The 26,903-nt window shown below is 31.9% G+C and overlaps 4 protein-coding genes across 6 annotated transcripts; 1 reads left to right on the top strand and 3 right to left on the bottom strand.

The window, feature by feature from the left end:
* The first annotated feature begins 1,158 nt into the window (after positions 1–1,158).
* Positions 1,159–9,993, top strand: LOC107432289 (protein disulfide-isomerase 5-3). Of its 3 annotated transcripts, XM_025077829.3 has the most exons (16): positions 1,160–1,481; positions 1,567–1,652; positions 3,032–3,122; positions 3,382–3,476; positions 4,094–4,151; positions 4,889–5,073; positions 5,209–5,266; positions 5,800–5,840; positions 5,993–6,067; positions 6,834–6,890; positions 7,893–7,959; positions 8,132–8,278; positions 8,673–8,894; positions 9,257–9,409; positions 9,514–9,591; positions 9,701–9,993. In XM_025077829.3, the coding sequence occupies exons 2-16, from the start codon at positions 1,585–1,587 to the stop codon at positions 9,776–9,778; spliced, it is 1,473 nt and encodes a 490-aa protein (XP_024933597.1). In that variant the 5' UTR covers positions 1,160–1,481; positions 1,567–1,584; the 3' UTR covers positions 9,779–9,993. The 3 variants fall into 3 exon arrangements, with proteins under 3 accessions (XP_048336437.1, XP_024933597.1, XP_015898888.1); XM_048480480.2 differs by lacking the exon at positions 5,993–6,067 and having other exon boundaries at positions 1,159–1,481; XM_016043402.4 differs by lacking the exon at positions 1,567–1,652 and having other exon boundaries at positions 1,161–1,481.
* Positions 9,994–10,314: 321 nt separating this feature from the next.
* On the bottom strand, positions 10,315–11,482 carry LOC107432298 (early nodulin-like protein 9). The gene is made up of 2 exons (XM_016043412.4): positions 11,172–11,482; positions 10,315–11,055 (listed from the first exon to the last, which is right to left on the bottom strand). Exons 1-2 carry the CDS (start codon positions 11,368–11,370, stop codon positions 10,607–10,609), a joined length of 648 nt encoding a protein of 215 aa, XP_015898898.2. The 5' UTR covers positions 11,371–11,482; the 3' UTR covers positions 10,315–10,606.
* A 7,355-nt stretch (positions 11,483–18,837) lies between these two features.
* Positions 18,838–20,201, bottom strand: LOC107432239 (early nodulin-like protein 9). The gene is made up of 2 exons (XM_048466511.2): positions 19,894–20,201; positions 18,838–19,192 (listed from the first exon to the last, which is right to left on the bottom strand). Exons 1-2 carry the CDS (start codon positions 20,093–20,095, stop codon positions 18,870–18,872), a joined length of 525 nt encoding a protein of 174 aa, XP_048322468.2. The 5' UTR covers positions 20,096–20,201; the 3' UTR covers positions 18,838–18,869.
* A 3,448-nt stretch (positions 20,202–23,649) lies between these two features.
* On the bottom strand, positions 23,650–25,156 carry LOC125420788 (early nodulin-like protein 9). Its single transcript, XM_048467918.2, has 2 exons — positions 24,837–25,156; positions 23,650–24,091 (listed from the first exon to the last, which is right to left on the bottom strand). Exons 1-2 carry the CDS (start codon positions 25,033–25,035, stop codon positions 23,775–23,777), a joined length of 516 nt encoding a protein of 171 aa, XP_048323875.2. The 5' UTR covers positions 25,036–25,156; the 3' UTR covers positions 23,650–23,774.
* Between the last annotated feature and the right edge of the window lie 1,747 nt (positions 25,157–26,903).

Genomic DNA, 26,903 nt, shown 5'->3' with positions numbered 1-26,903 from the left:
TTTCTGAGTGAATATATATATATATATATGTATATACATTTTTTTTTTCTTCTTACTTCTAAGCAAATAATTCAGTCATAAAAAGTGCGTTCACCCAAAAAAAATATTCAGTCATAGGAAATGCATGAACAATATTTACAACCGAAACAGAAAAATTGAACACTAACAAATTTAAAATACCAATAAATATTTTTATTTTTCAAATGAATTTGGTTTAATTGGTAAGCATTTACTTTTATACCATTCAAAAACCATTGATTTTTTTTTTTCTATCTTGTAGACCCTCGTTTAGTAGATTCAAACTCATGTTTTTTTGGCATAGATGATAATGTTCAAATTAACTTAGTTATTATATTCGTCTTAAAAAACATTATTGATTCAAAGCATCAATTGGAGAGAGAAAATATTGTTTTTTATTTAGGTAATAAAAGGGAAGATTATTATAAAATAATAATAATAATCACTTCTTTCATTGAATTGTCTTTATACCTTTATTTCTTTTGTTTAGCCCAAAAAATAAAGAAAGATGGGTGCCTTCATTTCATAAGACAACTATAACTTTCTACACAGCTAAAAGCCCCATTGTTGTTTCCTTGCACTATCACTGTATTTATTTATTCTAAATCAGGATTGTAATAAATTTTTAATCTAAAAAAGTGAGAATATAAGACGAACTCACACCATCTATAAGTAGATATGAAAGAAATACTCACAAAATACAATTCTCACAAAATCCAATTCTCAATTATAATTATAATTATGTAATCCAACATTTCACTTCCCCCCATTATTTATTTATAATTGCAAATTGAACTTGTTAACTATGAGTCATATCAGGGAAAAAAAAAAAATCTAAAAAATAACACAAAGGTGAAATTAGTTTGTTGCAACTTTCATGCTTTTCCGCTGAAACATTTAAAATAAATAAATAAAATACCATCTCAAACTTGAGAATAACTTTTAAACTAATTTTAATATTTCAAAACGATGTAAAATATCTAAATAAATAAATAAATAAATAATATATAAACGTGATATTTATTTATAATTCTTATACAAATAAAAAATCAAATATATTTTACGTTTTTATATCTTACTTGGAATATGAATATACACGCACACTTCGATATATATATATAGATATTTTAAAGGAAAAAAAAAAAAGACAAAAAAAGGTGGTGTTGAACGATAGAGGGACGAAAAAGGAAGCAAATAAAGAAAAGCCAAAATCATATCGTCTGAGTGCTTTGCTCATTCGTTCCTTCATTGGCTTTTTATTCTCTCTCAGAGGCATTTCTACAAATGCTTTGATAGATCTAAAATGCCTTAATTGTTGGCACTTTGAGCAGGCTCAGTCCCACACCACCTCCACAAACAAATTCACGCACGCACTCTCTCTCTCTCTCTCTCTCTCCTGAAATCCATTCCATTTCACCAACCATGATTTCGAGCGGCAAGATCAAATCCGTCGACTTCTACAGGTCTGATCTCTCTCTCTCTCTCTCTCTCGCTTCCTCTGTTTCGCATTTTCTTCATTTTTTTTTCCTTATGAGAAATGCGAGCTAGAGTGGGATAGCGATTGGAATGTATACACTCGAGCTTGCATCGCTGGGAGATATATGCGAATCTAAATTCGTTTGCTCAAAGTCACTGTGAGTTAGATCGGGTTTATGGAAGAAAATTCTGGCATTAAACTCTTTTTTACATATTTTCTTTTTGTCGCTGTATATGGGGACAATTTGTTGATTGATCTGGGGATTAATTAATAATTTATATTCTAGAAGCTGGTGATTGGACTTAATCAGGACGTGAGAAACTATTGCTTTTTTTTTTCTTTTTTCTTTTTTTATTCCTTAAATTAAATTATAAGAATAAAAGAGTTTTCGTGGAATATTTGGTTGATTCTAAAAGGTCGTCGTTTGCCTTGGATTGTAGTTTACTCAATAGACTTGAATTCTATGTACAAAAAAAAATAACTGAATGGTTTTCTTATAAAATTGGGTTTGTTTTAATCACATTTAGTTGTTACTTTGGCTGTCACACTAGAAGTCAGTAATTAAAAAGTCGGAGCTGTACTTGTGGATAAGTTTGACGCTGGAGAAACATGTAGGAGTGACTGAATACTTAACGTTTGGTGTTGCATTTTAATAAATTAGAGTGTCAAATACAAAGTTGGTGGGAGCATTTTGTCTTTTCTTGTGGAGACTATGATTATGTGGTTCAAAACAAGAGGAAAAAATATGAAGTTGCAGACCCTAAACATTAGGATGAAATAGGAAGTGTGTATAGGATTTCGCAGAAGTGGAATGGTGGTTAGGTCATTTCAAGGTTGCTGAAGAAAATGCATGGATAAATTATAAGAAATGCACAAATTTAAAAAGATCAATGGTAGAGTCTTGAAGTGGGGATTTCTGTGTTGATTTAGAATATAGTAGAAGATTGGCAGGGTTGGTCCCTACCCATCTGTTCCTCTATTTCAATACAGTTGTTGAGGGATAGGGCCTGGTAAAGGAAAGGAATAGTTGAGTAAGAGATCTCTCAGGCAAAGGAAAATGAGAGAAGACACAAATAGATCATCTGGCTAAAATTATCATAAAAGATGTAAATTACAGTAAAATTCTTAGTTCCTTATGAAATATCTCAAGAGAAGTAGCTCCACATGGAGTGTCATTGTGAATCGGGAGTAATTTTGAATGCCTCTTTTTAAGCATATAATATTAATGTCAAAAGCATATGATACAGAATAATTTATTTCATTTCAATGATGATGCCTTATTAGGAATCTTAATCAATATGCATGTTGATTTTGCAAAATAGAGATGGTGACTATTTTACATCTATTATTTGTTTGTCCCATGTGACAAAGAAGAGTAAAGAAAAAGTTGAAGTGAAAAAATGAGCTAAACTCCTCGCTACATTATCTCTTGATTTTATATTCTCTTGCTTTGTAAGCTGTGCGGCAAAGGTTGCTATGCAGTATTTAAAATAAGTCATTATTTATTTAATTCAAAAATAATTTTCCCATCTACAGGAAGATTCCGAGAGATTTGACAGAGGCATCATTATCAGGTGCAGGATTATCCATACTAGCAGCTCTTTTCATGATGTTTTTATTTGGAATGGTAGGTTGTACTAACCTCTTTAGTTGGTTCTTCTGGGCTATATATAGAGAGAGATTTACATCTGTTAATGTATATTCTAATCCTGTATTAATGTATATTGTTGGTTTTCAATTTTCGATTGTATTTTCCATTAAGTGTTTGTTTTTAGTTATTCATCGTTATCTATTTTATCTCTTATATTTTAAATTTTATTTTTAAATAACAAATGTTTTACCTATTCTATCTTTGCTGATGTATCTACTAAATGTTTATTTTGCAGGAATTGAATAATTATTTATCCGTCAGCACCTCTACATCTGTTATTGTTGACAAGAGCACTGATGGGGACTTTTTACGTATTGACTTCAATTTAAGGTAGAGTTCCATTACCTGCATTAATATTTAGTTGGTTTTCATGTCGTTGATTCATCTTTGAGATTTGACATGTTTATATTCATCTATGTGTTATTCTTTTTTGGATTATAGCTTTCCTGGCTTTGGTATTGCTGAAAATTTCTATATCCTTGATTGATGTTCTATAACTAAGATCTTTTAGGAGAGGTTGTTTACAGGTGGTTTCCCTTGAGCAATGAGGGCTGATTTCGGTTAATACTGTTAGTGGGATTAGGGACTGATTTGATATGGTGTAATTTAGAGACTTGGCTTGACCGTGTATAGTTTTTACTGTTACTTTATTATTTTTTATTGTTATGACGGGGTGATTCTAAGATATGGAACTTTACACTTAATATTCAACCCCAAGACACATGCATTGGTTGTCACTGTTTATATATTTGAGAGGGAGGATATCATGTTTGAGTATGACTAAATTTGATCAAGCATTGACAATGTGCTGCTGTTTTACTATATCATCATCTCCTAATTTGGCACGTTTGTTACTTATTCTTGTGCTGTTATAACAATTTATGTAGCTTCTTTTGGGTCTTCTTTTCCATGGTAACCTGACTAATATAACTTCAATTGTCTTATAGCTTTCCTGCACTCTCTTGTGAATTTGCTTCAGTTGACGTCAGTGACGTGTTGGGAACAGTAAGTTTCCATGTCCCAATTTGTTTTATGTTACTTTTACAAGTAAAATAGATTGTTATGAGTTTAGCTAATTAGTTTGTTTGTTTTCATCTTTCATTCTACTTAGATATGAATATTTGCCTTATACATTTTGGCATGTAGAATGTCTCCAAGGAAAATAAATAAAAGAAAGAGAAAAAGGAACTTCATTCTCATATCACTTGGCATTAATCATGGTAGAACTTGACTTCTTTGATTATTTTGATGTAAAAAAAAATAATAATATTCATTGCAACTGGCAAGTTGAGATGTGGGGATTCATAAATTCCTGAAAGTGGAAACAAGCTTGAAGAGTATACCAGGGAGCTTATAATCATCTAATAGTACATTGAGATTTCAATTTCAAGAAATCTCCAATAGTCGAGGTTAAGATCTGAATATATTTCTAATAACTGGCTGAACAAAGGAAAATAAAGCAAAATCTGGGAGGATTAAATGACTTGCTTACATCACAACAAAAAAAAAAAAAAAAAAAAATGATAGAAAAAGGAAGAAAGAAAGAAAAAGAAGAAGAAGATAGAAGAAAGAGAGAAGATTACAATTCTGTGTTGCCAGCAACGATAATAGATGATTCACTTATACTGCTAGACCTTCTATACACTGTATTGGCACTTGTATAATTTCTTTGAATCATAAGTGTTTTTTAACCTTCTTGATGTGGTATTCATCTGGCTTAATTTATGCCATCTTATTTTCAGAACAGGTTGAATATAACAAAAACAATTCGTAAGTTTTCTATAGATCCAGATTTAAGGCCCACTGGTGCTGAGTTTCACTCTGGACCAATTTCCGATTTCATTAAGCATGGAGATGAAGTTGAAGAAGAATCTGTTGAAGGTTCTGTAGTACTATCGGCCAATAATTTTGATAAACTTTCTCATCAGTGAGTGGACCAACTTTAGTTTCGAACTTTATTATATTGTATTTAAATGCGTAATGCTTTGGCTGAGAAGATTCCTCTGTAATTGCAATTTCTGTAGTATCTTATCTTGATTTGCACTGAACACTTATTTTGAAGGTTCCCAATTTTGGTTGTCAATTTTTATGCTCCTTGGTGCTACTGGAGTAATCGCCTGGTAAAATATATTAACTTTATGCATCTCTCAGTTCTTTTATTGTCAATTTTTAATATGCTTTTATTTATTATTACCTGCCTTATTGGCTTATGCATGCCAAATTGCCACCTTTGCATGGACCGAATGACTAGTTACCTTCAACAAGCTGCAACTAAATTGTTCAGAAATCTTTTTTTCTATCTATGTAGTAATATCAGCTTTTGATAAATCTGATCTATTCCATACTCTCTCTTCGTTTCTCAAGTCTCCTGGAATATCATCTCAGAAACTCATTTTGCTTCTAGTGCTATTTCATTAGTTTGACCCATGTATGCATGTATCTGTGTGTGCCACCATTTGCATGTGTTTTTGTGCATTTTCATATTATAATATGTTTAGATCCTTGTGCCAACCCATGGGAGCCCTCCCTTCAATTCCAGTAAAAAGTTTGTACATCAAAAGACAATTTGTGAAATTAAATTGATTACTTGTCAAAATTGAATTCATTTCAATTCTACTATGATTAGTCCTTTGTTCTTTCCTCTTTGTTTCAGAAACCTTCATGGGAGAAGGCAGCAAAAATAATAAGAGAAAGGTACTTCCTTGGAATCTATGTTGTTTTCGTTAGACTATCTACATTCTTTTTTCAATATGAAATTGCTTTCATACTCTTGTGCATTTATTTTGCCAATTGCTTTACGTGTGCTTTTTCCTTTTTTTTTATTTTTATTTTTTGTCTTTCTCCAGATATGATCCAGAAATGGATGGCCGTATTCTTTTGGGAAAGGTTGATTGTACAGTAGAAGGTGACTTGTGTAGGAGGTATGTCTTAGATTAACTAATCCTTAACTTCAATCTGATTTTCTAGATGGAAGTACGTAGGGGGGTTTTAATGGAGAATAGAAGACGAAAGAAGAATCCTTAAGGCATATTTATAAGCCTGGAAGATGGTTTAGTCAAAAGTGAAAATAGATTAGAAACTGTGAGTCATATGAATTGATTCTGTTAGAACAGCTGCATTTTACTGAAACTTTACTTTATAAATTATGTTGTAATTTAATTTGATGCACTATTAGGTGCTATTGCCTATAAACACCATGACACTACACTAAGAGTTTTTCTTAACATTACCTTTTTTTTAAGGGATGTTTCATAACGTTATTTGGACCTGCTTCTCTGAGACTTTAGTTGGAGGCTTTAGATTATATCTTAATATTCAGTGCTCATATTCTATAAGAGTGCCCCTATTCTATAAGTTTCTTTGCTTACTGATGTGAAATATTGACTGCATTGAATTACAAGGATGTGGTTAAAGAAACACTAAATTCCTTGGGACATGTATGGACCCACATTATTAGTGTGCCTATGCAAGGTAATCTATCTAGTTAGTCCAAACAATGTGTTTGTGTTTTCCTATATTTTAACTGTTTTTCATTCCCAATGAATTGTGGCTTTTGTGTGAGGTGTCACTTTTTTTGAGTTGGTAGTAAATGTCTTCTTACATAATGATCGTTAAAGCTAACTTACCCATCTTTTGTTTTGTTATCTTTTGTTTTCCACTAACTTTAACTTTACCATGCTTATTTAGGAATCATATACAAGGGTATCCATCCATTCGCATTTTTCGTAAAGGAAGTGATGTCAGGTATATGGTTTATACTTTTTAGTGTTTTCATACAAGTACTTACAGAGGTGGATCTACATGCACCTTTGTAGACATATATGATATGTTGAATATTAATAATTTACAGTGCACATCAGATATATTATTAAACTCAAATGTGTTTTCGATTTTAAAACGACGTACAGAACATGATTATAAATTTTTTTGTTGTTCCTTAAATTCTCAGTTTAATAAAATTATCTTGTTGTGGAAGTAAACTTGGATTCTGGAAGTATTCTCTGAATTACACTTTTAGTTAATGTTAACTCTGCTCATAAAATTAATTATAGTTTATTTGTGACATAGTTTTCCTTACAAACATTAACTTTGATCCACATGAAGGATTAAAAATATTTGAATTTTATTTAGTAAATGTTGAGAAGTTCTTGATATGGTAAGCAATGGTTATGAAGAACGTTTTGATTGAAATCATTCTGAGGTGTACTATGCATTATCTGATGTTTGACATACATTACCATATAAAATATATTTGATGTATATATATGTATGTACATGGACACACAAACATATTATATGTAAATAAATTTAAAGGGCTTTAGTTCCTGTTGATTTCTGATATGGCTCAGCCATGTATCTGCCACTTTTAATGATGGTAAGCCAGAAATAAAAAAATTCATTCCTTTTATTTTCCTTTCTTCTTCTCCTTCTTCTTCTTCTTCTTCTTCTTCTTCTTCTTCTTTTTCCCCACTTGTATTGCAATGACTTTGTGATTATTAATGAAGGTCGTCAATAAACAACCATTTGATTTTGTATTTAAAATTTGGTTCTCATGTTAGTGTGATCACTTTCTTAGTATTAAATTTGAATGTCAATAAATATATAAAATAAGAATTTCAGACATCCATGCACTCATTTGTATTAGTCAGCACGATTTAATGTATGCTTTGATTTTTCCTCATTCATCTCCATTATGAAATGTAGATATCCTTATTCAACTGCATTATTTTGCATTTTTTGTCACAGGGATAATCATGGGCACCATGACCATGAATCATATTATGGGGATCGAGATACAGACAGCCTGGTTAAGGTACAAATGGAAGTTCGAGCTAAAACTTACTCTATCCCAAGTTTGACTTTGACTTTGAGCTAGATTTTTTAGCCTCTGAAGTTTGACCTAGTTTATCTATAGATGTTGTTCAATTTCAATGCCTAGAAGTAAGAATGCAGCAAGGCCTGATGTCAAGTTTCATTCATTGCAGACAATGGAAGAATTGGTAGCACCCATCCCGGTGGAGTCTCATAAGCCATCTTTGGAGGGTAAAGTTGAAAATACAACAGAAAGTGCAAAAAGGCCAGCACCAAAGACAGGAGGATGTAGAATTGAAGGCTATGTGCGTGTGAAAAAGGTGAATTCCCCGTTGAAATAGGAAGTAATAGCAATCTAGCTAAGATATAATTGCATTTCAACCTTTGAGAAAAATGTTATTGCCGAAATAACTGAGAATGCCTGTTGGTGCTTCACATTTTTGAGATTGCCATGGGAGCATCCGTTACTTTTTTGGCAGTTGAAGGAACCCATCTACAGTTTTATGCATTTCTAACCTACAACTTGTAAATAGTGTTGTATTATGGATCATTTCAGCAAGTGAGAATGAACAATTTCTAAGTGATATACATTTTAAAATTATCCTTTATCTCAATTCTAGCCTTCCTTGACTAAGCTGAGCCTAGAAGTAAACTTTACAGAGAGCCGTTTGTGTTCTTTCTAGATTTTGAATTTGAGTTGCGTTTGTGATGCAGGTTCCTGGAAACCTTATTATTTCAGCTCATTCAGGAAGTCATTCCTTTGATGCTGCTCAGATGAATATGTCTCATGTCATATCACATTTTTCATTTGGTAAGATGATTTCACCCAGGGTGATAAGCGATGTGAAGAGACTGGTACCTTATCTTGGCGGAAGCTATGATAGATTGAATGGTCGGACATTTATAAATCACCGTGAAATAGGTGCAAATGTTACAGTAAGTTTTTCACTGTATTATTCTTCATATTTTAGTTGCATTTTTTGGTTCTCTAATGAATTTTTATGAATTTGGCGTTAAAGTATCCACCACAACACCCATGGTTTCATTCTAGAGCCAATCTGATTTGAATGATCCTAGTACTTAATTGCTTTCTGTATCTGAAATACCCCTTATTATCGTGGATGGTTAAGCCTAAAGATTTGAAGTTGCCAGTTGTCTGCATTGATTTTACCGCCTCATATTAATGATTTATCAAACCTAAGTTTTCTCTATACCTTTCAGAAAACCTTTGAATGATGATGCTTAAACAAGAATTGAACTCTACATATTCACATATTTCTGAATATTGTATTTCACAGATAGAGCATTATCTTCAAGTAGTCAAAACGGAGGTCTATACAAGAAGGTCCTATAAATTAATTGAGGAGTATGAGTACACAGCGCACAGCAGTTTGGTGCAGAGTCTACACATACCTGTCACAAAATTCCATTTTGAGCTCTCTCCCATGCAGGTAGTGACAAATATTAGTGTAGAAGAGTTTAGTACTAAGATTTTAGTTTTGCTATCACTCTTTCTAACCCTTTCTAACCCTTTGCATTACCTTCTGTCAATCAGGTTCTGATAACAGAAAACCAGAGATCCTTCTCACATTTTATCACAAATGTGTGCGCTATTATTGGAGGCGTTTTCACGGTTAGTATTTTATATGTCTTTTTCGAGTTGTTCTCCAAATTATGGTGCTTAAGATTATTATTTTTATAATAATAATAATAATATTAGCATTCTTGTGTTTTGGTTTCAGGTAGCAGGAATATTGGATTCAATTCTGCACAACACTCTTAGACTGATGAAAAAAGTTGAACTAGGCAAAAATTTTTGATAGGTAGGTGAAATTTCTCTCGTGTAAAAGAAATTCTAATTTTCCTATATCCAAATTTAGTGAGGATTATTCTGTTAAATGGTGGCGCAAGATTTCTCTTATTGTGTGTGGAATGAAGCAGAGGATCCAACCACGGCTTCTACTATAGGAAATTAATTCATAGTGGAACATCAAACATGTTTGTTCATAATGAATGCAAGTTTTGCGTTTCGTTTCGTCTTTCTTAAATGAAATTAAAGGACACAATGAAATAGTTGGAGAAAAGATGATTGAAAGAAAAAAGCCAGTTTCAAGTTTATTTACCAATTGAAAGTGTGAAAGATGTTCGACCAAAAGCAAGAAAAGGTCGAAACATTATTGGTTTTGTATTTTCGGCCCAATATATATATATATATATATATATCATTTCTTTTGTCTGGCGAAAGGGAATTAAGAAGGTGCTGAATTTTTTCCCGTGACGAATAGCATTTTTCTTTACAATATGAGTTCAACCAACTTCAATTCTCAACTGTGTTGGGGTGCAAGTCTAAACAACATTAAATTCTTCATCACTCAATTAAAAAGTCATTTTATTTCCTTAGACAAATATACATTAATGTTTTTCAATGCATAAAAAGCCAGCAAACCGTATTATTATTTTTTCTGTCAGCTTATTCAGACTTGTAAACAAACAAATACCAAACCACCAAGCCGAATCTCAGTTCAATACACTGAGCTCAAGATAAGGGGAAAAAAATATACATATTGAAAGGTAAAAATTAAAAAATTAAAAAAGGGAAGAAAAATAATGTCCAAATGGAGAAATCCAAACTTAGTTGAGCAATCCAATTAGAATACCAAAAGAAGTGATGAAGCAGCAAAGGCTCCGATATACGCAATGAAGCTCACCAAGTTAGCAGAAGCAGCGCTTGGAGGAGGAGGAGGTGGTGGAATTTCACTTGTAGGAGATGGAGTTGGGTTCATCTCCACAGACCCGGCAGCCGGTGCCGGAGACGGGGATGTCTCGGTTGAGTTTGAAAGTGGAGACATAGCTGAATTTGTTTGGTTGGAATAGCGATTGCTTCTATCCGCCAAGACAACGACTATTAACTTCTGATTTTTGTTGAGACAATTATCTTTGTTCCCACTAATGAAATAGTAAGCTCCTGATTGGTTGAAGGTGTAGACAGTGTGGCCATCGGTGAAATTCTGAACAGGTGAGTCCGTGGTGCAGTTGTCGTAGTCCTCCTTATTGTGTACTACAATCAGTGAGTCATTGCCGGCAGTGTAGTCAAAAGCTGCCATTCCAAAAGCATCACATTATATAAATTTCTTCGTATTTTCTTCTATAGCAAAAAAATTAATTTGCATGCATATAAAAAGAATATATATATATATATATATATATACTTGCCTATGGTGTCTCCAATCTGAAATCTATTTTTTTCAGCCCATTGATTGTAGTCGGTTGAATCGGGACCCCAACGCCCTGTTCCTCCTACTTGAAATTGATTTGCATCGCTTGTCTGCAGCATGGACAGTGTGAGAACGAGGAGACCCAGTAAGCAAATTGCTTTGTTTTGATGATTTGATGTGAGAAATGTGTGAGCCATGGAAGCGGATATAATTTGCAAATGGTATTAGGTTTTCTACAGAGACTGAAGAGGAATGAATTAATACTAACGAATGATCGGTTAGCTTAATTTTGATGACATGAAATGGCGTCCACGAGTAGGGGTTTTTGTAGGCAGAGTTGCATGGAACTTTTACATGCTGTGGCAGTGAAGCTTTTTGAACTTTTTATGTTATTCTCTTCTTTTCTTCTTGCTTTGTGCTTTGGATTTCTTAGCCTTCAGAGCAAAGCATATGTGCACTTTTAAAAACTAGAGCGAGGTGGGTCCTTTTCTTCATGCACTTTTGAATAATTAATGTAACTTGGTCTGTGGTTTTATACTTTGCTTCTTGATTATCAAGAATATTCATGTCTTGTGTCTCAGGGAAAACTAGTGACATTATTCTATTCACTCTCTTCTTCTCTGGCAGCCTATAGCCATACTGCGCTACTCGAATTTCCTTCACATTCCCAGTTTCATATATTCAAATTCCCAATTCCATAGTTCGTGTCCATACTAGGGCACTTCTCCTCCGCCTTCTTATATAACCTACAAAGTTGGACTTTGTAATTTACATTAATTGAGTAATAGCATCTTATAACTTAATAAGGTATTTTTTTTATTTTTTATTTTTTGGTTTTATGTAGTTTTGTATAAAAGACGGTCATATCTGCTATCTTTTACCTCATGCATATATAATATGTTCCCAAGATGAACAACTGACAGTAGCACAGTCTCAGAGCTTCGACTATATTAACCAAAACTGGGAAAGAAACGAAATATTATATTAATTTCATAGAATTTTCTTCTCACTACAAGAAATTCAGCTTTTACCGACAAAAGAATTTTGTCGGAAAAAATATAAAATTCGTCGGTAAATGTTTTACCGACAAAAGTAAATTTGTCGCCCCTTTTGTCACCTATGCCTTATCTGCAATTGTATTTGCCGACAAATTTTCAATTTTTGCCGGATAAAACTTTTGCCTACAAAATTTTAGTATAATTATATTATTTTGATTGAGTTATTATTAATAAGTTGAGTTATTGATAGAAGGGAAAATGAATAAAATTCTCGCAAAAAACTATTCCCAACGAATCTAAAATCGTCGGTACAAGGTTTTGGTGACAAAATAGAGCATATGGAAAACTGATGAAAATATAACTAGTGACGACATTATTTGTCGGCAAAATGTTTTAGCGACGAAGTGTTTTTCGTCGGTAAAGACAGGGATAAGTATTTTTCGTCGGCAACGATGCTTTTAGCGACCAAGTATTAATTTCGCCGGTAAAGACTTATTAACACATAAAAAAAAAAAAGAATATAAAATAATATTGATTTCCTCTCTATGAAAGGTTGTTTCTATAAATATATATATATATATATATATTAAAAAGCAAAATTTCCTCTCTATGAAAGGTTGCTTCTATAAATATATATAAATATGTATATTAAATTGTTTCTATAAATATATATATATTAAAAAGTTTAGGTGCTGAGATTCTAACCTCAAAAGTGCATCCATCAGTGTAAACGATTTTGCACTTGCTACTACAATCAGAGATGGTTCCTAAATGAAATTAAATAAGACATAAGAGTTAGTAAGAACAATAATCACATCTAGCCACCACATACACATACACATCATCATAAGAGTTCTTCGCTTATGTGTTACCAAAAAAAAAAAAAAAAAAAGATCAGAGACTCAAAATATCAGCAAATATATCTGTCAATATGTGTTCCAATATATGTTGGTAGTCCAACACTGGGGTAGTGATTTTTGTTGCCATGAACCTAAAATTGAAAATATGAAGATCTATCATGCGAGATTCTTAACTTGAACATTTATATGATTGGGAAATTATTAATAACTATATTAAATTACCATGGATATCAAAAAGTTAAACCCATAGGAGATTAATATAATTGTGTAAAATTTTAAAATAATAGAGTTTATAGAGAAGTAATAAATCAAGTAATAGACTATGGAATTTTCACTTAAGCTGGATTAATCTAGCAAGGGCATGTGAGTGATCAATCAGTAGGACCAATGGACCATTGCATTAGTGGCCAACTCATCAAAAGATTAGCCTAAAACAAGTGGCATTTTGTCAGTTCCTGCCTACTTTTTAGCAACATTACTTTCAGTTAGAATACTACACATATCTAATGATCAAACAGATTCAACTCGAAGAGCCAATTCAAACAAGAGAGAGTTTGCATCCCAAAATGTTCAGCTTAAAGCTACAAGAATTTTCAGCAACACAAAAGGAAATAAAACAGGTTTTAATATATTTTGGATGGAAACAGAGCTTCTTCATGCTATTTCACTTTGGATTCAACTAGCTCTTCATGAAAAATGGCTACTGAAGCTGATACTATAGAAGCTTCTTCATGTCTTTTTTTGCTGGTAAATGTTTCTTTGGCAACTATATTTTTTTCATCGGTACAAATTTCGTCACTAAAGGTACTTTTTCTTGTAGTGTCTGCATACTTTTAAAAATTGGGATTAGTTTATAACTATTCTTAATGGAATAGGAATAAGTATTCCTTGAAATAAAAATTGCACAGAAAAAAAATAGCTTTTCCTTTTTCAGCTTGTTCCTTTTTTTTTTTTTTTAAATAGTTGAAGTTGTTCTAATTATTTGTTTAATTATTAACGTTTCTTTTGTTAAGAGTTCCAATAAATACTTAAGAAATATTTTTTTATTTTTTATTATTTTTTATATCAAAGATAATTTCATTGAAGCATTAATAAGTTGGTTTCACGATATTAATTAAATCATGATTCAAAAGAGAGATAAAAGTAAAAGGCGGGGATAAATTCCAACCCAGAGAGAAAGTTAATTCATAGCAGCTTTGGCAACCCAGCTTTATATACTTCCCGGGGTACGAACTCTACACTCCAACAATCAAACTTTAGCAATTAAACCGGAATGTCTTCAACTTTATTTACTTAAGAACTAGTTGCTTGATATATATTTGTTGTGATATTAATGTTGTAGTAGTACGGGTGAAAATCCCGATATACATATTTTGATTGATCACAATTAAAATTAAATGCTTTTTTTTTTCTTCCTAATATGGTTTATATATATATATATATATATCTATTTAATTAGTATCGAGTGAGAGGTTATCTTAGTCGATAGATATTATTCACATTCGTCTGTTCAAAATATATCCCCTTGATTCCTTAAAACACAAAAAAAAAAAAAAAAAAAAAAAACCAAAGTAGTCTTTTTTTTTTTTTTTTTTTTGGGTAAATAACAAAGTAGTCAATTAGCAATATTTTTATTGTTAATATTTAGAGAATTAATATGAAGGAGTTTTTCATTGAATATGCACAAGATGTTTTTCTATAGTAGCTTAATTAACCCCTCCTCCAACGCCTTCTTTAATGAATTAGTTTTTTGTTATCTTGTTTAATTATTTAAACTATAAGGCATAGTCCAATATTTCGATCATGTACATATACGAGAATGAATTATATACACAAGCTAATTAAAATAAAAATAAAAAATAAAAATGAGCTCAATGCTTTCGAGAGATCATTTTCAAAAGGCTTTCCATGTAATATATCAATATATATAAATATAAACATGTGATCTAAAAAGAATTTCATTTCTGTGATTTATTGGCACCATTTTTGGTATAGTTCAGGGAAAGTGATGAGAAAATAATGAGAAAGGCAAAGGAAAAGTAATCATATGGCAAACTATTTAGAGCGACCACTTAGAGAAAATAATCTCATTTCCCCTCCCATTTTACTAATTAAGTAAATACAATACCTTTTTCTTCTTTTTCCTCCTTTCTTTCCAACATACTATAAATAATTACGAAATAATGCATATCCCTATTAATTTTAATCTCTTATATATAATCACTCATTTAAATTTGTGCTCATGCAAGAGTACAATTAGCCGGAAAAAGATCTTTAGAAAGCTGGACAACTTGTTTATTTATTTATTTTTGTCCACGAAATGTGGATAATTTCTTGTTTTAGAATTTGAACTAATGGGGTGTTTGGTAAAATAGAAAGTATTGAAGGAAATTGATTTTTGGCAATCAGTTTTTTGGGATTTAGTTTCCTGAGAATGAGTTTTCTTGGGATTCTTTTTACAATGTTTGGTTAATTATAGAGAAAAATAAGACTTACAAGTAATTAAATAAATTTATATATTAAAATTAAAGGATAAAATTGTATTTAAAAAAATACGTAATATCTGTTTCTTAGAAAATTTAAAAATGACACATTTTTAGCATGATCCATTTTCCCTGTCAGTTTTCCACATTACGAAATTTATTTTTCATTGGGACTCACAAATTCCCTCTCTTAAAAATTATCCAAAGAAGAAAATTTCTCTTTCCTAGGGAATTTTAGATTCTCACTAACTTTACTACTATCCAAACACCCTATAAAAGAAAAAAAAAAATTGACTTTCTTTTTCTTTTTTTTCTTTTTTTAATTTTATTTTTTTACTGCAAAAAATCTGGCTATATCTATGTTTGAAGCTGTTAGTCAGTGGCAGAGGCACAACAATGTGAAGACAAAACATTCGCAGGTTGGAAAAATCTGCTTTATACTTGCGGACCCACTTCATATCCATTCCATTTATAGCACATTTACTCGGTCCCAAATCAATGGCGTCCCTCCCCTCCCATTTTCTAGCCAAAAAACAAAGCCATGCGAATTAGCAATATCATATTTTGCTGTCTCTAGATCTCTCTCTTCCTCCTTAATCATTCAATCAAGTTAAAGCTAAAATAGACCCACAAATAATAATAACAATAGAAACTTTGGTAAATACAAGTAAAATCCCAAGATCAAAGAACAACTTTTTTAATAGAATTTTGGTACTTAATGGATGAGCTAAAAATTAAAGCAACAACATCGGTTAGGTAAATTTATTATAGGGTCCACTTCTTGATCAAATGGATTCGATACGCTCTTTTAACAAATCATTTTAGCCATTGAATGAAGTTCATTTTGAACAGCCATAGTGACCCATTTGTCATGAGGTTAGAGATATATATGGAGAACCTTCTTATTGTGGCTTTGACAACATAACTATCATCATCGATCAAAATCCCGCATCCCCACAACATCCAAGTCTTAAATAATAATAATAATAATAATAATATTAATAATAACAACAACAACAACAGCAGTAATAATAAAGAAATATACAAAAACAAGAAATAAAGCAAAAACATTTTTTTTTTGATAAATATAAAGCAAAAACATTTAAACAAATTATTTGTGATGATGTTAAACACTTATAACTTAATTCATAGTATTATTGTATTCGGTATTGGAATGTTAATTAATATTGTTGACTCCAAATAAATTTGTTCCTTAGGTGTAATAAGTGATATGGCATGAAGATTGGCCAATATAAGTGTATTTTGCTATTTGTACTGTGTAGTGTGAGTATGGGCTATGACGAGCGGAGCATTCTTTTTTATGAGAGTTGTCTTAGAGAGAATAAGCCTCCATTTTGCTCTTACTGTGAGATGCCATTGATAAGTTATTTTTAAGCTTAAATCTATATTCCACTTGAATATTAATATAATCTATACTTCCTTACTTGCCCATGGATGTAGGTTGTTTTATTGACAGCTGAATCACGTAAATCTTGTGTGTTACTCTTCTTTGTGTTTCTTTTTGTGCTACTGGTTTAATTTAAGTTTATATGATTGTTGAGTGTTTATGTAGCCACTAAATCCTTACAAAATTGGTATCAAAGCCTGGTTGAGTGAAAGGAGTTTAGTCGCTGTTTGATGAATTGCTTTTATCAAAGTTTCTTCGAACATTTCACTATTCCATCAGTGAAATTGTAAATTTAGTTGTTTGTTGGATGAAACAATAGATCTGTATTAAAATTTGACAAGATCTGGACTTATACAAATAGTTTTCAGTTCAGTATGACAAGAAAGTTTGATTGATAGGGAAATTGACCTGCACTAATGACTTAGGGCTCTGGAAGATGAAGATTAAAGTTGTGTTGGTTGAGGGAAGGCTTGGTTGCTGCATTTGAAGGTGAAGACAAGATTACAAATACTACGAAGGTTGAAGAGAAGAAGGATTTGTTGACCAAAGCATGTAGCTCATTGATTCTTGGTATTGGTGACAAGATGATGAGAAAAGTTGTGAAAGAGTTTACAACTGCAGATGCATGAAGAAAATAGGAGGAGCTCTATATGGTTAGGACTGTCCCTATTAGTCTATACATGAAGCCAAGGTTCTTTGGATTCAAAATGGTTGACAGCAAGCCTCTTATCTTCCACTGTTATACTTTTATATGAATGAACGCTTTGTAGATACTATGAAGTATGGCAGGCAAACCTTATAACTTAAAAAAGTTCTTAGCTACTACTATAACAAAAAAGGATATTGAGAAGAGGAAAAGTGATGACAAGTCTCAAAATAAAGGTGAGGAGCTGGCTGTGGATGGCAGATCTAGAAATAAACTTTGGTTCTAAGAAAGAAATAATGGTCAAAGCAAAGGTGGATTTAAATCTAAAGGGAAGATTTGATGCTATCACAGCAAGAAGGAAAAACACATTAGAAGAGAATGTCCTCACATATTGAGTTCTAATAGAAACTACTTTGAGTTTTTCAAGGAGCTGGAATGTGGAAAATTCCTCAAGGGAAACAATGCAACTTGTAGAGTTGTTGGAATTTGAATTGTGAAATTGAAGCTGCATGATAATATCATTAGAACATTGACTAATATAAGGTACATTCCTGAACTTGAATTTGATTTCATAGCGCATGCTGGATGATTATGGTTATACATAAAAAGCTGTAAATAGTACTATCTAAAAGGTTCTTTGGTGGTGATAAAAGCTTCATAATTTTAAATTAATCAACCACAAAAGACATTATTAAGACGGAAGTCAAATGAATATTGAGCTCAAGGTTTTCAGCAAAGATATATCACCCTTGTAGTCTCTTAGGCCCTGTATTATCTTTACAAAATTACCATCTTCGTACATTCACTCCAAAGTAAAATAGAATTTTTCCATATTTTGTTTTTTTCACTGCTTGGTTTTTTTGTTCAGGTATGTAATTTTGTTTTATATTTCTCAATGATGGAAGACAGGGATGCTAATCGAATTTTTTTTTTTTTTCAATTTAGGGAATCCATCCATCGATTATAGGAGAAGTATGGGAGTTCTCACTTGGTTGTTATGATCCCAAGAGAGCATCTGAGGAACGAGAGCAGGTACCAGAACGTCGGTCTTCGGAGGTATCACTTACTTTGCGGTTAAATTATGGATTAGTATCTTAAAATTCCTAGTGGGTTGAATACTTGGGATTAATGGGGAAAGATCTAGGTTCAGATAAATATTCTTTCAGAATGGAAAAATAAAAATGAAAAGGTACAATTTTCTCAGATAATTGGATGATATGTAGAAAAAAAACCAAAAAAAATTATAAAAAAAAAAAAACACTGTCCAAATAAAGAAATCCAAACTTATTGAAGCAATCCAATTAGAATGCCAAAAGAAGTGATGAAGCAGCAAAAGCTCCCAGGTAGCCAATAAAACTGAGGAAGATAGCAGAAGCACCGTTTGGAGGAGGTGGTGATGGATTTTCATTGGTATTTGCCCTGACAAGGACTCTAAACTTTTGATTTTTGAGACAATGATCTTTAATCCCACTGATGAAATAGCAAGTTCCAGAATAATTGAACATGGCCACATTGTAGCCAGTATCATTGGGGAAAGCGTAAATGGGTGAGCCAGTGATGCAGTTGGTGTAGTCGCCCTGCTGTACTTGAAGCACCGAGTCTTTGCCAGCAGTGAAGTGAAAAGCTGCCATCCCAAAAACATCACATGAATTTATCCAACCGAACTTATTATTTGACTATATATATATATATATATACATATGTGTGTATGTATATGTATGTGTGTGTATATATATATATACACATATACATATGTATATATATATATATATATATCTAATACGTATAGGGCAAATCAGGTTAGGATGGTAACTTAAGGACATTGTACCGATTCAAATACTGAATGACCTTATATTAACATTCTTACCTGATAGTTATTATTATTATTATATATATATATAAACAGATGATAGGTACTTATATATATATATATATATATCCTACCATGTTCATGTATTTGCCACCGGATTACATGAAGTCAAAATTTTTGACTCTATATAATTTAATAAAATAAAATGGTATACGCATCAATTTTAACAAAATATGGCCATCCATATTATATAATTTTATATTTTTACTTGACATTGTAACTTATATTGAATGTAGACAATATCTCTCCATTCACTAGAAGAGACGGATTTTTTATTATTTATTTATTTTATTTTTCTTTTTAAATGGATGAGGACAGTCCTAATGAAAAATAATTTTGCAAAGCAAAATAAAGATGATCTTTTCGACCTTTTGGACTGTGTTTTGCTATAGGAAAAGTTAATTTGCATGAATCTGAAGATCTTTATATATATATTATGAAAAACATAGACTTGCCTATGGAGTCTCCAATCGTAAACGTAGTTTCTTCAGCCCATTGAATGTAGTTGGTTGAATTGGGACTCCAAATGCCTGTTTTTCCTACGGGAATTGGATCAGTTGCATCACTTGTCTGCATCACGGACAGTGTGAGAACGAGGAGACCCAGCAAGCAAATTGGCTTGTTTTGGCAATTTGATGTGAGAATTGTGTGAGCCATGGAGAGATAATTGCAAACTGTAGCTGATCAAATGTTTGCTAGTATTAGTTTTTGTACAGATTGACTGCTGAATTAATACTGATGAATGATCAGCTACCTTAACTTCGATGACATGAAATGGTATATGCTGTGGCAGTGAAGCTTTTGGAACTTTATTCGTGCTTTAGATTTCTTAGCCTTTAGAGCAAAGCATATATGCACTTTTAGAAACAAGAGCTAGGTGGGTTCTATTTCTTTGTAGAATTTTAAATGCTTAATGTATTTTGGTCTGTGGTTTGATACTTTGCTTAATGTACGATCAAGAATATTCATGTCTTGTGTTTCAGGGCAAAACACGTACATTATTCTGTTTCCTCTCTTCTTACTGGAAAGCCTCTAACAATATTCTAGGGTTACTTCTCCTCTTTCTTCCACAACCTTCAAAGTTGGACTTTATAGTTTACATTAATTGAGTGATAGCATCTTATAACTTAATAATTAAGTTTTTGTTTTAAGTAGTTCTGCATAAAATGTCATGTCTGCTATTATTTACCATTCATACATATATAATATGCTCCAAGGTGGACAACCGAGGCGGCAGAGTCTTAGAGCTTCCACTCAATTAACTAATACTCGGGAAGAAACAAAGTCTATTAATTTCGTAGATTTTTCTTCAACATGCTTTTAAAAGTTGAACAGTACACTTGGTATGCCCATTAATTATACGGAATAATTATTCCTTATGGAATAGAAATAGATATTCTTGAAACAAAAATTGCATAGAATAGCTTTATACCCTTTCTAACTAGTTTTTTTTTTTTTTTTCTTCTGTCATAGATTATAATATATATATATATATAATAAATTCATCAAAAGAGAAGGTAAGGGACTTGGAAATGTATTTTTAATGGTTTTAACACATACTAAGCCTACAAATATGTTGTGATTGTATGTTTAATTATTAACGTTTCTTTTATTAAGAACTCCAATAACTCAAGAATTTGTTGACTGATATATATATTTTTGTGTGATATTAATGTTGTAGTAGTATGAAGCGGTTAAAATCCATATATACATATACACGTATCTTAATATGATCATCATTAAAATTAAATGAAAATGATTCTTTTGTAACATGATTTGATTTTTACATATACCTAATTAATACGTTAAATAGCAATATTCTTGTCAATATTATTTAGAGAATTAATATATAGGAGCTTCTTAACTGGTAAGTTTTTCTATAGTAACTTAACTAGCCGCTTCCATCGCTTCTTTAGTTTCTTTTTATTTTTCATTAATTATTAAAACAATTACATAGTCCAATATTCCAAACCTGAATATATACCAGAATGTATTATACACAAGCTAGTTAAACCAAGTAAGAATGCTTTAGAGAGATTCTTTTCAAAAGGCTTTCCGTGTAACATAACAATATATAAATAATATCAAAATATCTTTATGGTAGAATATATATACATATATATCTAAAAAGAATTTCATTTCTGTGAAATTTAGAATTTAACCTGAAGGAAGGGAAAGAAAAAAAATCTAGCTATCTACGTTTGGAGCTGTTGGTAGAGGAGAGAGGGAGACAAACTTCATACATTGTGGACCCACTTCATATCCATTCCATTTATGACACATTGACTCAGTCGAAATCCATGGCGTCCCTCCCCTGTTCTAGTGAAAAACAAAGCCATGCAAATTAGCTAGGATGAGAGTTGTCTTAGAGAGAATAAGCCTCCATTTATTTATTATTTTTTAACTATGTGATGCCATTAATAAGTTGTTTCTGTTAAAAAGTGAAATAATACAATAATAATAATAATAATATAATTTGTATTTTGGCGAAGCCGGTTGAGTTGGTGTTTCCTTAAGATTGAAGAAATGATGCCGACATCTATATTGCAATTAATGAAATGAAGTCAAATTGTTTACTTAAAAGCATAAAAAGTTAACATGTATAAAAGATTATGTAAAACATGGACTTGGGCTTGTTATTTCATTTGGGCAAATATGGCCGTTGTAATCACATTTCACCGTCTTTTGAAGCTTTATATATACATTTGTATGTAATATGTTTCAATTAAATGAGAGAGTTTTAATTAACGTGCATCTGTTTTTTCTTTTATCCTTTTCTTTTCCTCTCAATTAAATTTAAGCCTCGCCCGCTCTTTTTATTTTATCAAAACAATATTTTTTAACCTCCTTCATTTTTCAAGCCTCCATTTTAGAAATTTTTTCATATATTATCCAACAGTTTCTAAGCTCAAATCTGTATTTCTCTTGAAGATTAATACGATCTGTACTTCTTTACTTGGTCGTGTATGTAGGCTGTTTTATTGATAGCTGAACCACGTAAATCAAATCTTATATGTCAACTTCTTATCTTATTCTTCTTCTTTTTCTCTATGTGCTTTTGGTTTAATTTAAGTTTATATGTTTGCTGAATGTATATATCCTTACAAATTGGCATCACAGCCTGATTGGATGGAAGAGTCTAGTAATTTTTGGATAAATTGCTTTTGTCAAAATTTCTTTTGAAATTTCACTGTTCCTTTAGTGAAATTGCAAATCTGGTTGTTTATTGGATGAAACAATAGATTTGTGTTAAACACTGAAGAGATTTGGACTCATACAAGTAGTTTTTAGTGTGACAACAAAGCTTGAAGAGGAAAAATTCACTGGCTCTAATGATTTTGGGCTTTGGAAAATGAATATTAAAGTTGTGTTGGTTAAGAAAGGCTTGACTGCTGCACTTGAAGGTGAAAACAAGCTTCCCAACACTATAAAGGTTGAAAAGAAGAAGGATTGATGGACAAAGCATATAACTTACTGATTCTTGGTCTCGGTACAAGGTGCTGAGAGAAGTTATGACAGAGTCTATTGATGCATATGCATGGGAAAATTGAAGGAGCTGTACATGGCTAAGACTATCCTAATCATCTATACTCAAAGAAGAGGTTCTTTGGACTCAAAATGGTTGAAGGTAAGCCTCGTATCTTCAACTATCATACTTTTAAATTTATTGCCTAGAGAACATGAACACTTTGTAGATACTTTGAAGTATGGTAGGGAGATATTATAACTAAAAGAAGTCTTAACTACCATAACAACTAAGGATATTGAAAAGAGGACAAGTGACAAGTCCCAAAATGAAATTGAGGGGCTGATTATGGGAGGCTGATCTAGAAATACACTTGGTTTTGAGAAAAAGAATGGTCAAAGCAAATGTGGATTTAAAACTAGAGGAAAATCAGATGCTATTATTGCAAGAAGGAAGGACATAATAGAAGAGAAAGTCCTTACAAAGTTGTGACAAAAAATAAAAAAGAATCATATATCGTGATGCAAGTGTTGTCTGAAGGTAATGAGAGTGCAGATGTGCTTTTTATGACGGATAACAATGATTGCTATGATTGGATCCTAACTCTAGTTTCACTTTTCATATGAGTCCTAATATACTATAAAAAGTCTTTCAAGGAGTTGATACGTGGAAAAGTTCTCATGTGAAACAATGCAATTTTCAAAGATCAAAAAAAAAAAAAAAAGAAAAAAAAAAGGTACAATTGTCCAAGATAATTAATTAGATGATATATGGGACAATACCCCAAAAATAGAAGAAAAAAGGGGGAAAAAAAGAAAGGAAGTAAAAACTGTCCAAATGAAGAAGTCCAAACTTATTGAAGCAATCAAATTAGAATGCCAAAAGAAGTGATGAAGCAGCAAAGGCTCCCATGTATTTGATAAAACTCACAAAGACAGCAGAAGAACCGTTTGGAGGAGGTGGTGGTAGTGTTTGATTGGTATATGCCGTGACAACGACTTTAAACTTCTGATTTTTGAGACAATGATCTTTTTTCCCACTGATGAAATAGTAAGGTCCAAGATTATTGAACTTGATCACTGTGACTGGCTTGGTGAATTTCCCAATAGGTGAGCCAGTGCTGCAGTTGGTGTAGTCGCCCTTGTTTACTAGAAGCACCGAGTCTTGGCCAGCAATGTAGTTAAAAGCTGCCATCCCAAAAACGTTGCATGAATTTATTCAATTCAACTTATTATTGGAATATATATACATGGTCAACGAGAATGCTAATGGATTCAAGAGTATTCGTAAATGGATATAGTGTATTTTTTTTTCATTTTTATGTGTTTAAATGAACGCGTATCCACATATGGTTGAACACAACATTTCAAATTAACATCCCCATCTGATAATTTATTTTAAAAAAAAAAAAAAAAAACTCACCTGATGATAATTGTGTGTATATACATATACATATATACAGTCCATCTATGGTGCGGACGGTAATCATGCGGATCACAGTATTTGTGACAATTTTTCATAATATTGGTGACGATTTTCTAAAAAACCGTCGTTAATACTATAAAAAACCGTCATTAATACTACGGTTTTCATGCGGACCGTCCTCAACATAGAATTTCCATATATATATATATATATATATTTTCACCAAAATATATATACATATATAATTTTATTCTTCAGCCCCACATCCCAGCTGTGCTACGTGTAGACAATCTCTCTTTGGAAAGAGACTGATTTTTTACTTTTATTTTTATTTTTTCACATGGATCAGGACAATCCTAACGAAAAATCATTTTGCAAAGCAAAATAAAGATGTTTTTGTCGACCTTTTGAAACTGTGTTTTTCTATAGGAAAAATTAATTTGCATGCATATAAAAAGAAAAAAGAATCTGAAGACCTCTATAATACTAAGAAAAACATAAACTTGCCTATGGAGTCTTCAACCGTGAATATATTCTCTTCAGCCCAATGAGTGTAGTTGGTTGATTTGGGACTCCAAATGCCTGTTCCTCCCACTGGAAATTGAGTTGCATCACTTGTCTGCATCATAGACGGTGTGAGAACGAGGAGACCCAGTAAGCAAATTGCTTTGTTTTGGTAATTTGATGTAACAACTTTGTGAGCCATGGAAGAGATAACTTCAAACCGAAGCTGATCAGATGTTTGCTGGTATTAGTTTTTTTCTACAGAAAGTGCAAGATTAATACTGATGAATGATCAGCTAGCTTAATTTCGATGACGTGAAATAGCGTCCGTTTGTAGACTTTTAGTAGGCCGAGTTGCATGGAACTTTTACATGCTGTGGCAGTGAAGCTGTTCGAACTTTTTTTGTTACTCTTCATTTTTATTTATTTATTTATTTATTTGCTTTAGATAATTTCTTAGCCTTTAAAGCAAAGCATATGTGCACTTTTAAAAACAAGAGCTAGGTGGTTCTTTGTACGCTTTTGAATTAATAATGTAACTTGTTCTGTGGTTTTATACTTTGCTTGACGATTATCAAGAATATTCATGTCTTCTGTTACAGGGAAAATAGTTACATTATCCTATTTGCATTCTTCTTCTTAGAAAGCCTCTACCCATACTATGCTACTCGAATTTCCTTCAAATTCCAGTTTTGTATTCAAATTTCATTGAAAGAAGCAAGTCCCGATTCCATAGTTCATGTCTAGCTAGGGCTACATAATAATATAAGTTTCTGTCTAAGTATTTAATTTATGCTCCAATGACTTAAGAAGGACTAGTTGGCTGATATATATTTGTTGTGTGATATTAATATTGTAGTAGTACGGGTGGAAATTAATATATACATATTTCGATATGATCATAATTTAAATTAAATGGTTCTTCTAAGAAGGTTTGTTATATATATATATATATATATACCTACTTAATTAACCATATTCTTTGTTGTGAATATTTTAGAGAATTCATAAATAGGAGTATTTCATTGAATATGCACATGAGCTTAACTTGTAATTTTTTTTTTCTATAGTAACTTAACTAGCACCCCCCCGGGAATATTTTAGAGAATTCATAAATAGGAGTATTTCATTGAATATGCACAAGAGCTTAACTTGTAATTTTTTTTTTTAGTAACTTAACTAGGACCAACCCACACACAACCCACCCCCCCGCGGCCTGGGCCCCTCTTCCATTTTTTCTTTCATTAATTATTTAGTTTGTTGTTATTCTTGATTAATTATTAGGCATTGTCCAATATTTTCAATATGTACAATATACAAGCTAATTAAACCTAGTATACATGAGAATGTGAGCTCCTAATTCCCCTCCCCCCCCCCCCCCCCCCCCCCCCCCAAAAAAAAAAGAAAAAAAAAGAGAGAATGTGAGCTCCTTTTCAAAAGGCTTTCCATGTAATGTAAGAATATATGCATACGTTCTGAAAGGAATTTCATTTCTATAAATTCTTGGCACAATGTTTGGCATATATAATAGGGGAAAGTGATGAGAAAGGATGAGAAAGTCATACGAAAAGCAATCACATGGTAAACTTTTTAGAGTGAACAATTTGAGGGGGAAAAAAAAAATCTCATTTTCTTGCCTAGTTCAGCATCTAATACAAAACAATGCCCTTTTTCTTCTTTTTCATTCCATTTTTTACTCCAACAATACTATAAATATCTATTAAATAATAAATACTCCTATTATTTTTAATCATATTTATACAATCAAACGCATTTAAAATTTGAACTATCATTAGCCAAAACAAGATCTTTTGCAAAGGTGGATAGTTTGCTTGATTAGGATTTGAACTAAAAAAGGGAGGAAAAAAATCTAGCCATCCGTGTTTGAAGCTGTTGGTCAGAGGAGAGAGAAATAACCATCTAAAAGACAAGACATTACTTTCCCAGGTTGGAAAGCTCTGATTCGTACATGTGGACCCACTTCATATCCATTCCATTTATAACACATTGACCCAGTCCCAAAACCACGGCGAACAACAAAGCCATGCTAATTACCAAGTCTAATCTTTT

The sequence above is a fragment of the Ziziphus jujuba genome, chromosome 1 (assembly GCF_031755915.1).
Source record: "Ziziphus jujuba cultivar Dongzao chromosome 1, ASM3175591v1".
Lineage (NCBI taxonomy): Eukaryota > Viridiplantae > Streptophyta > Magnoliopsida > Rosales > Rhamnaceae > Ziziphus > Ziziphus jujuba.
This window is presented reverse-complemented; position numbering and strand designations above follow the sequence as displayed.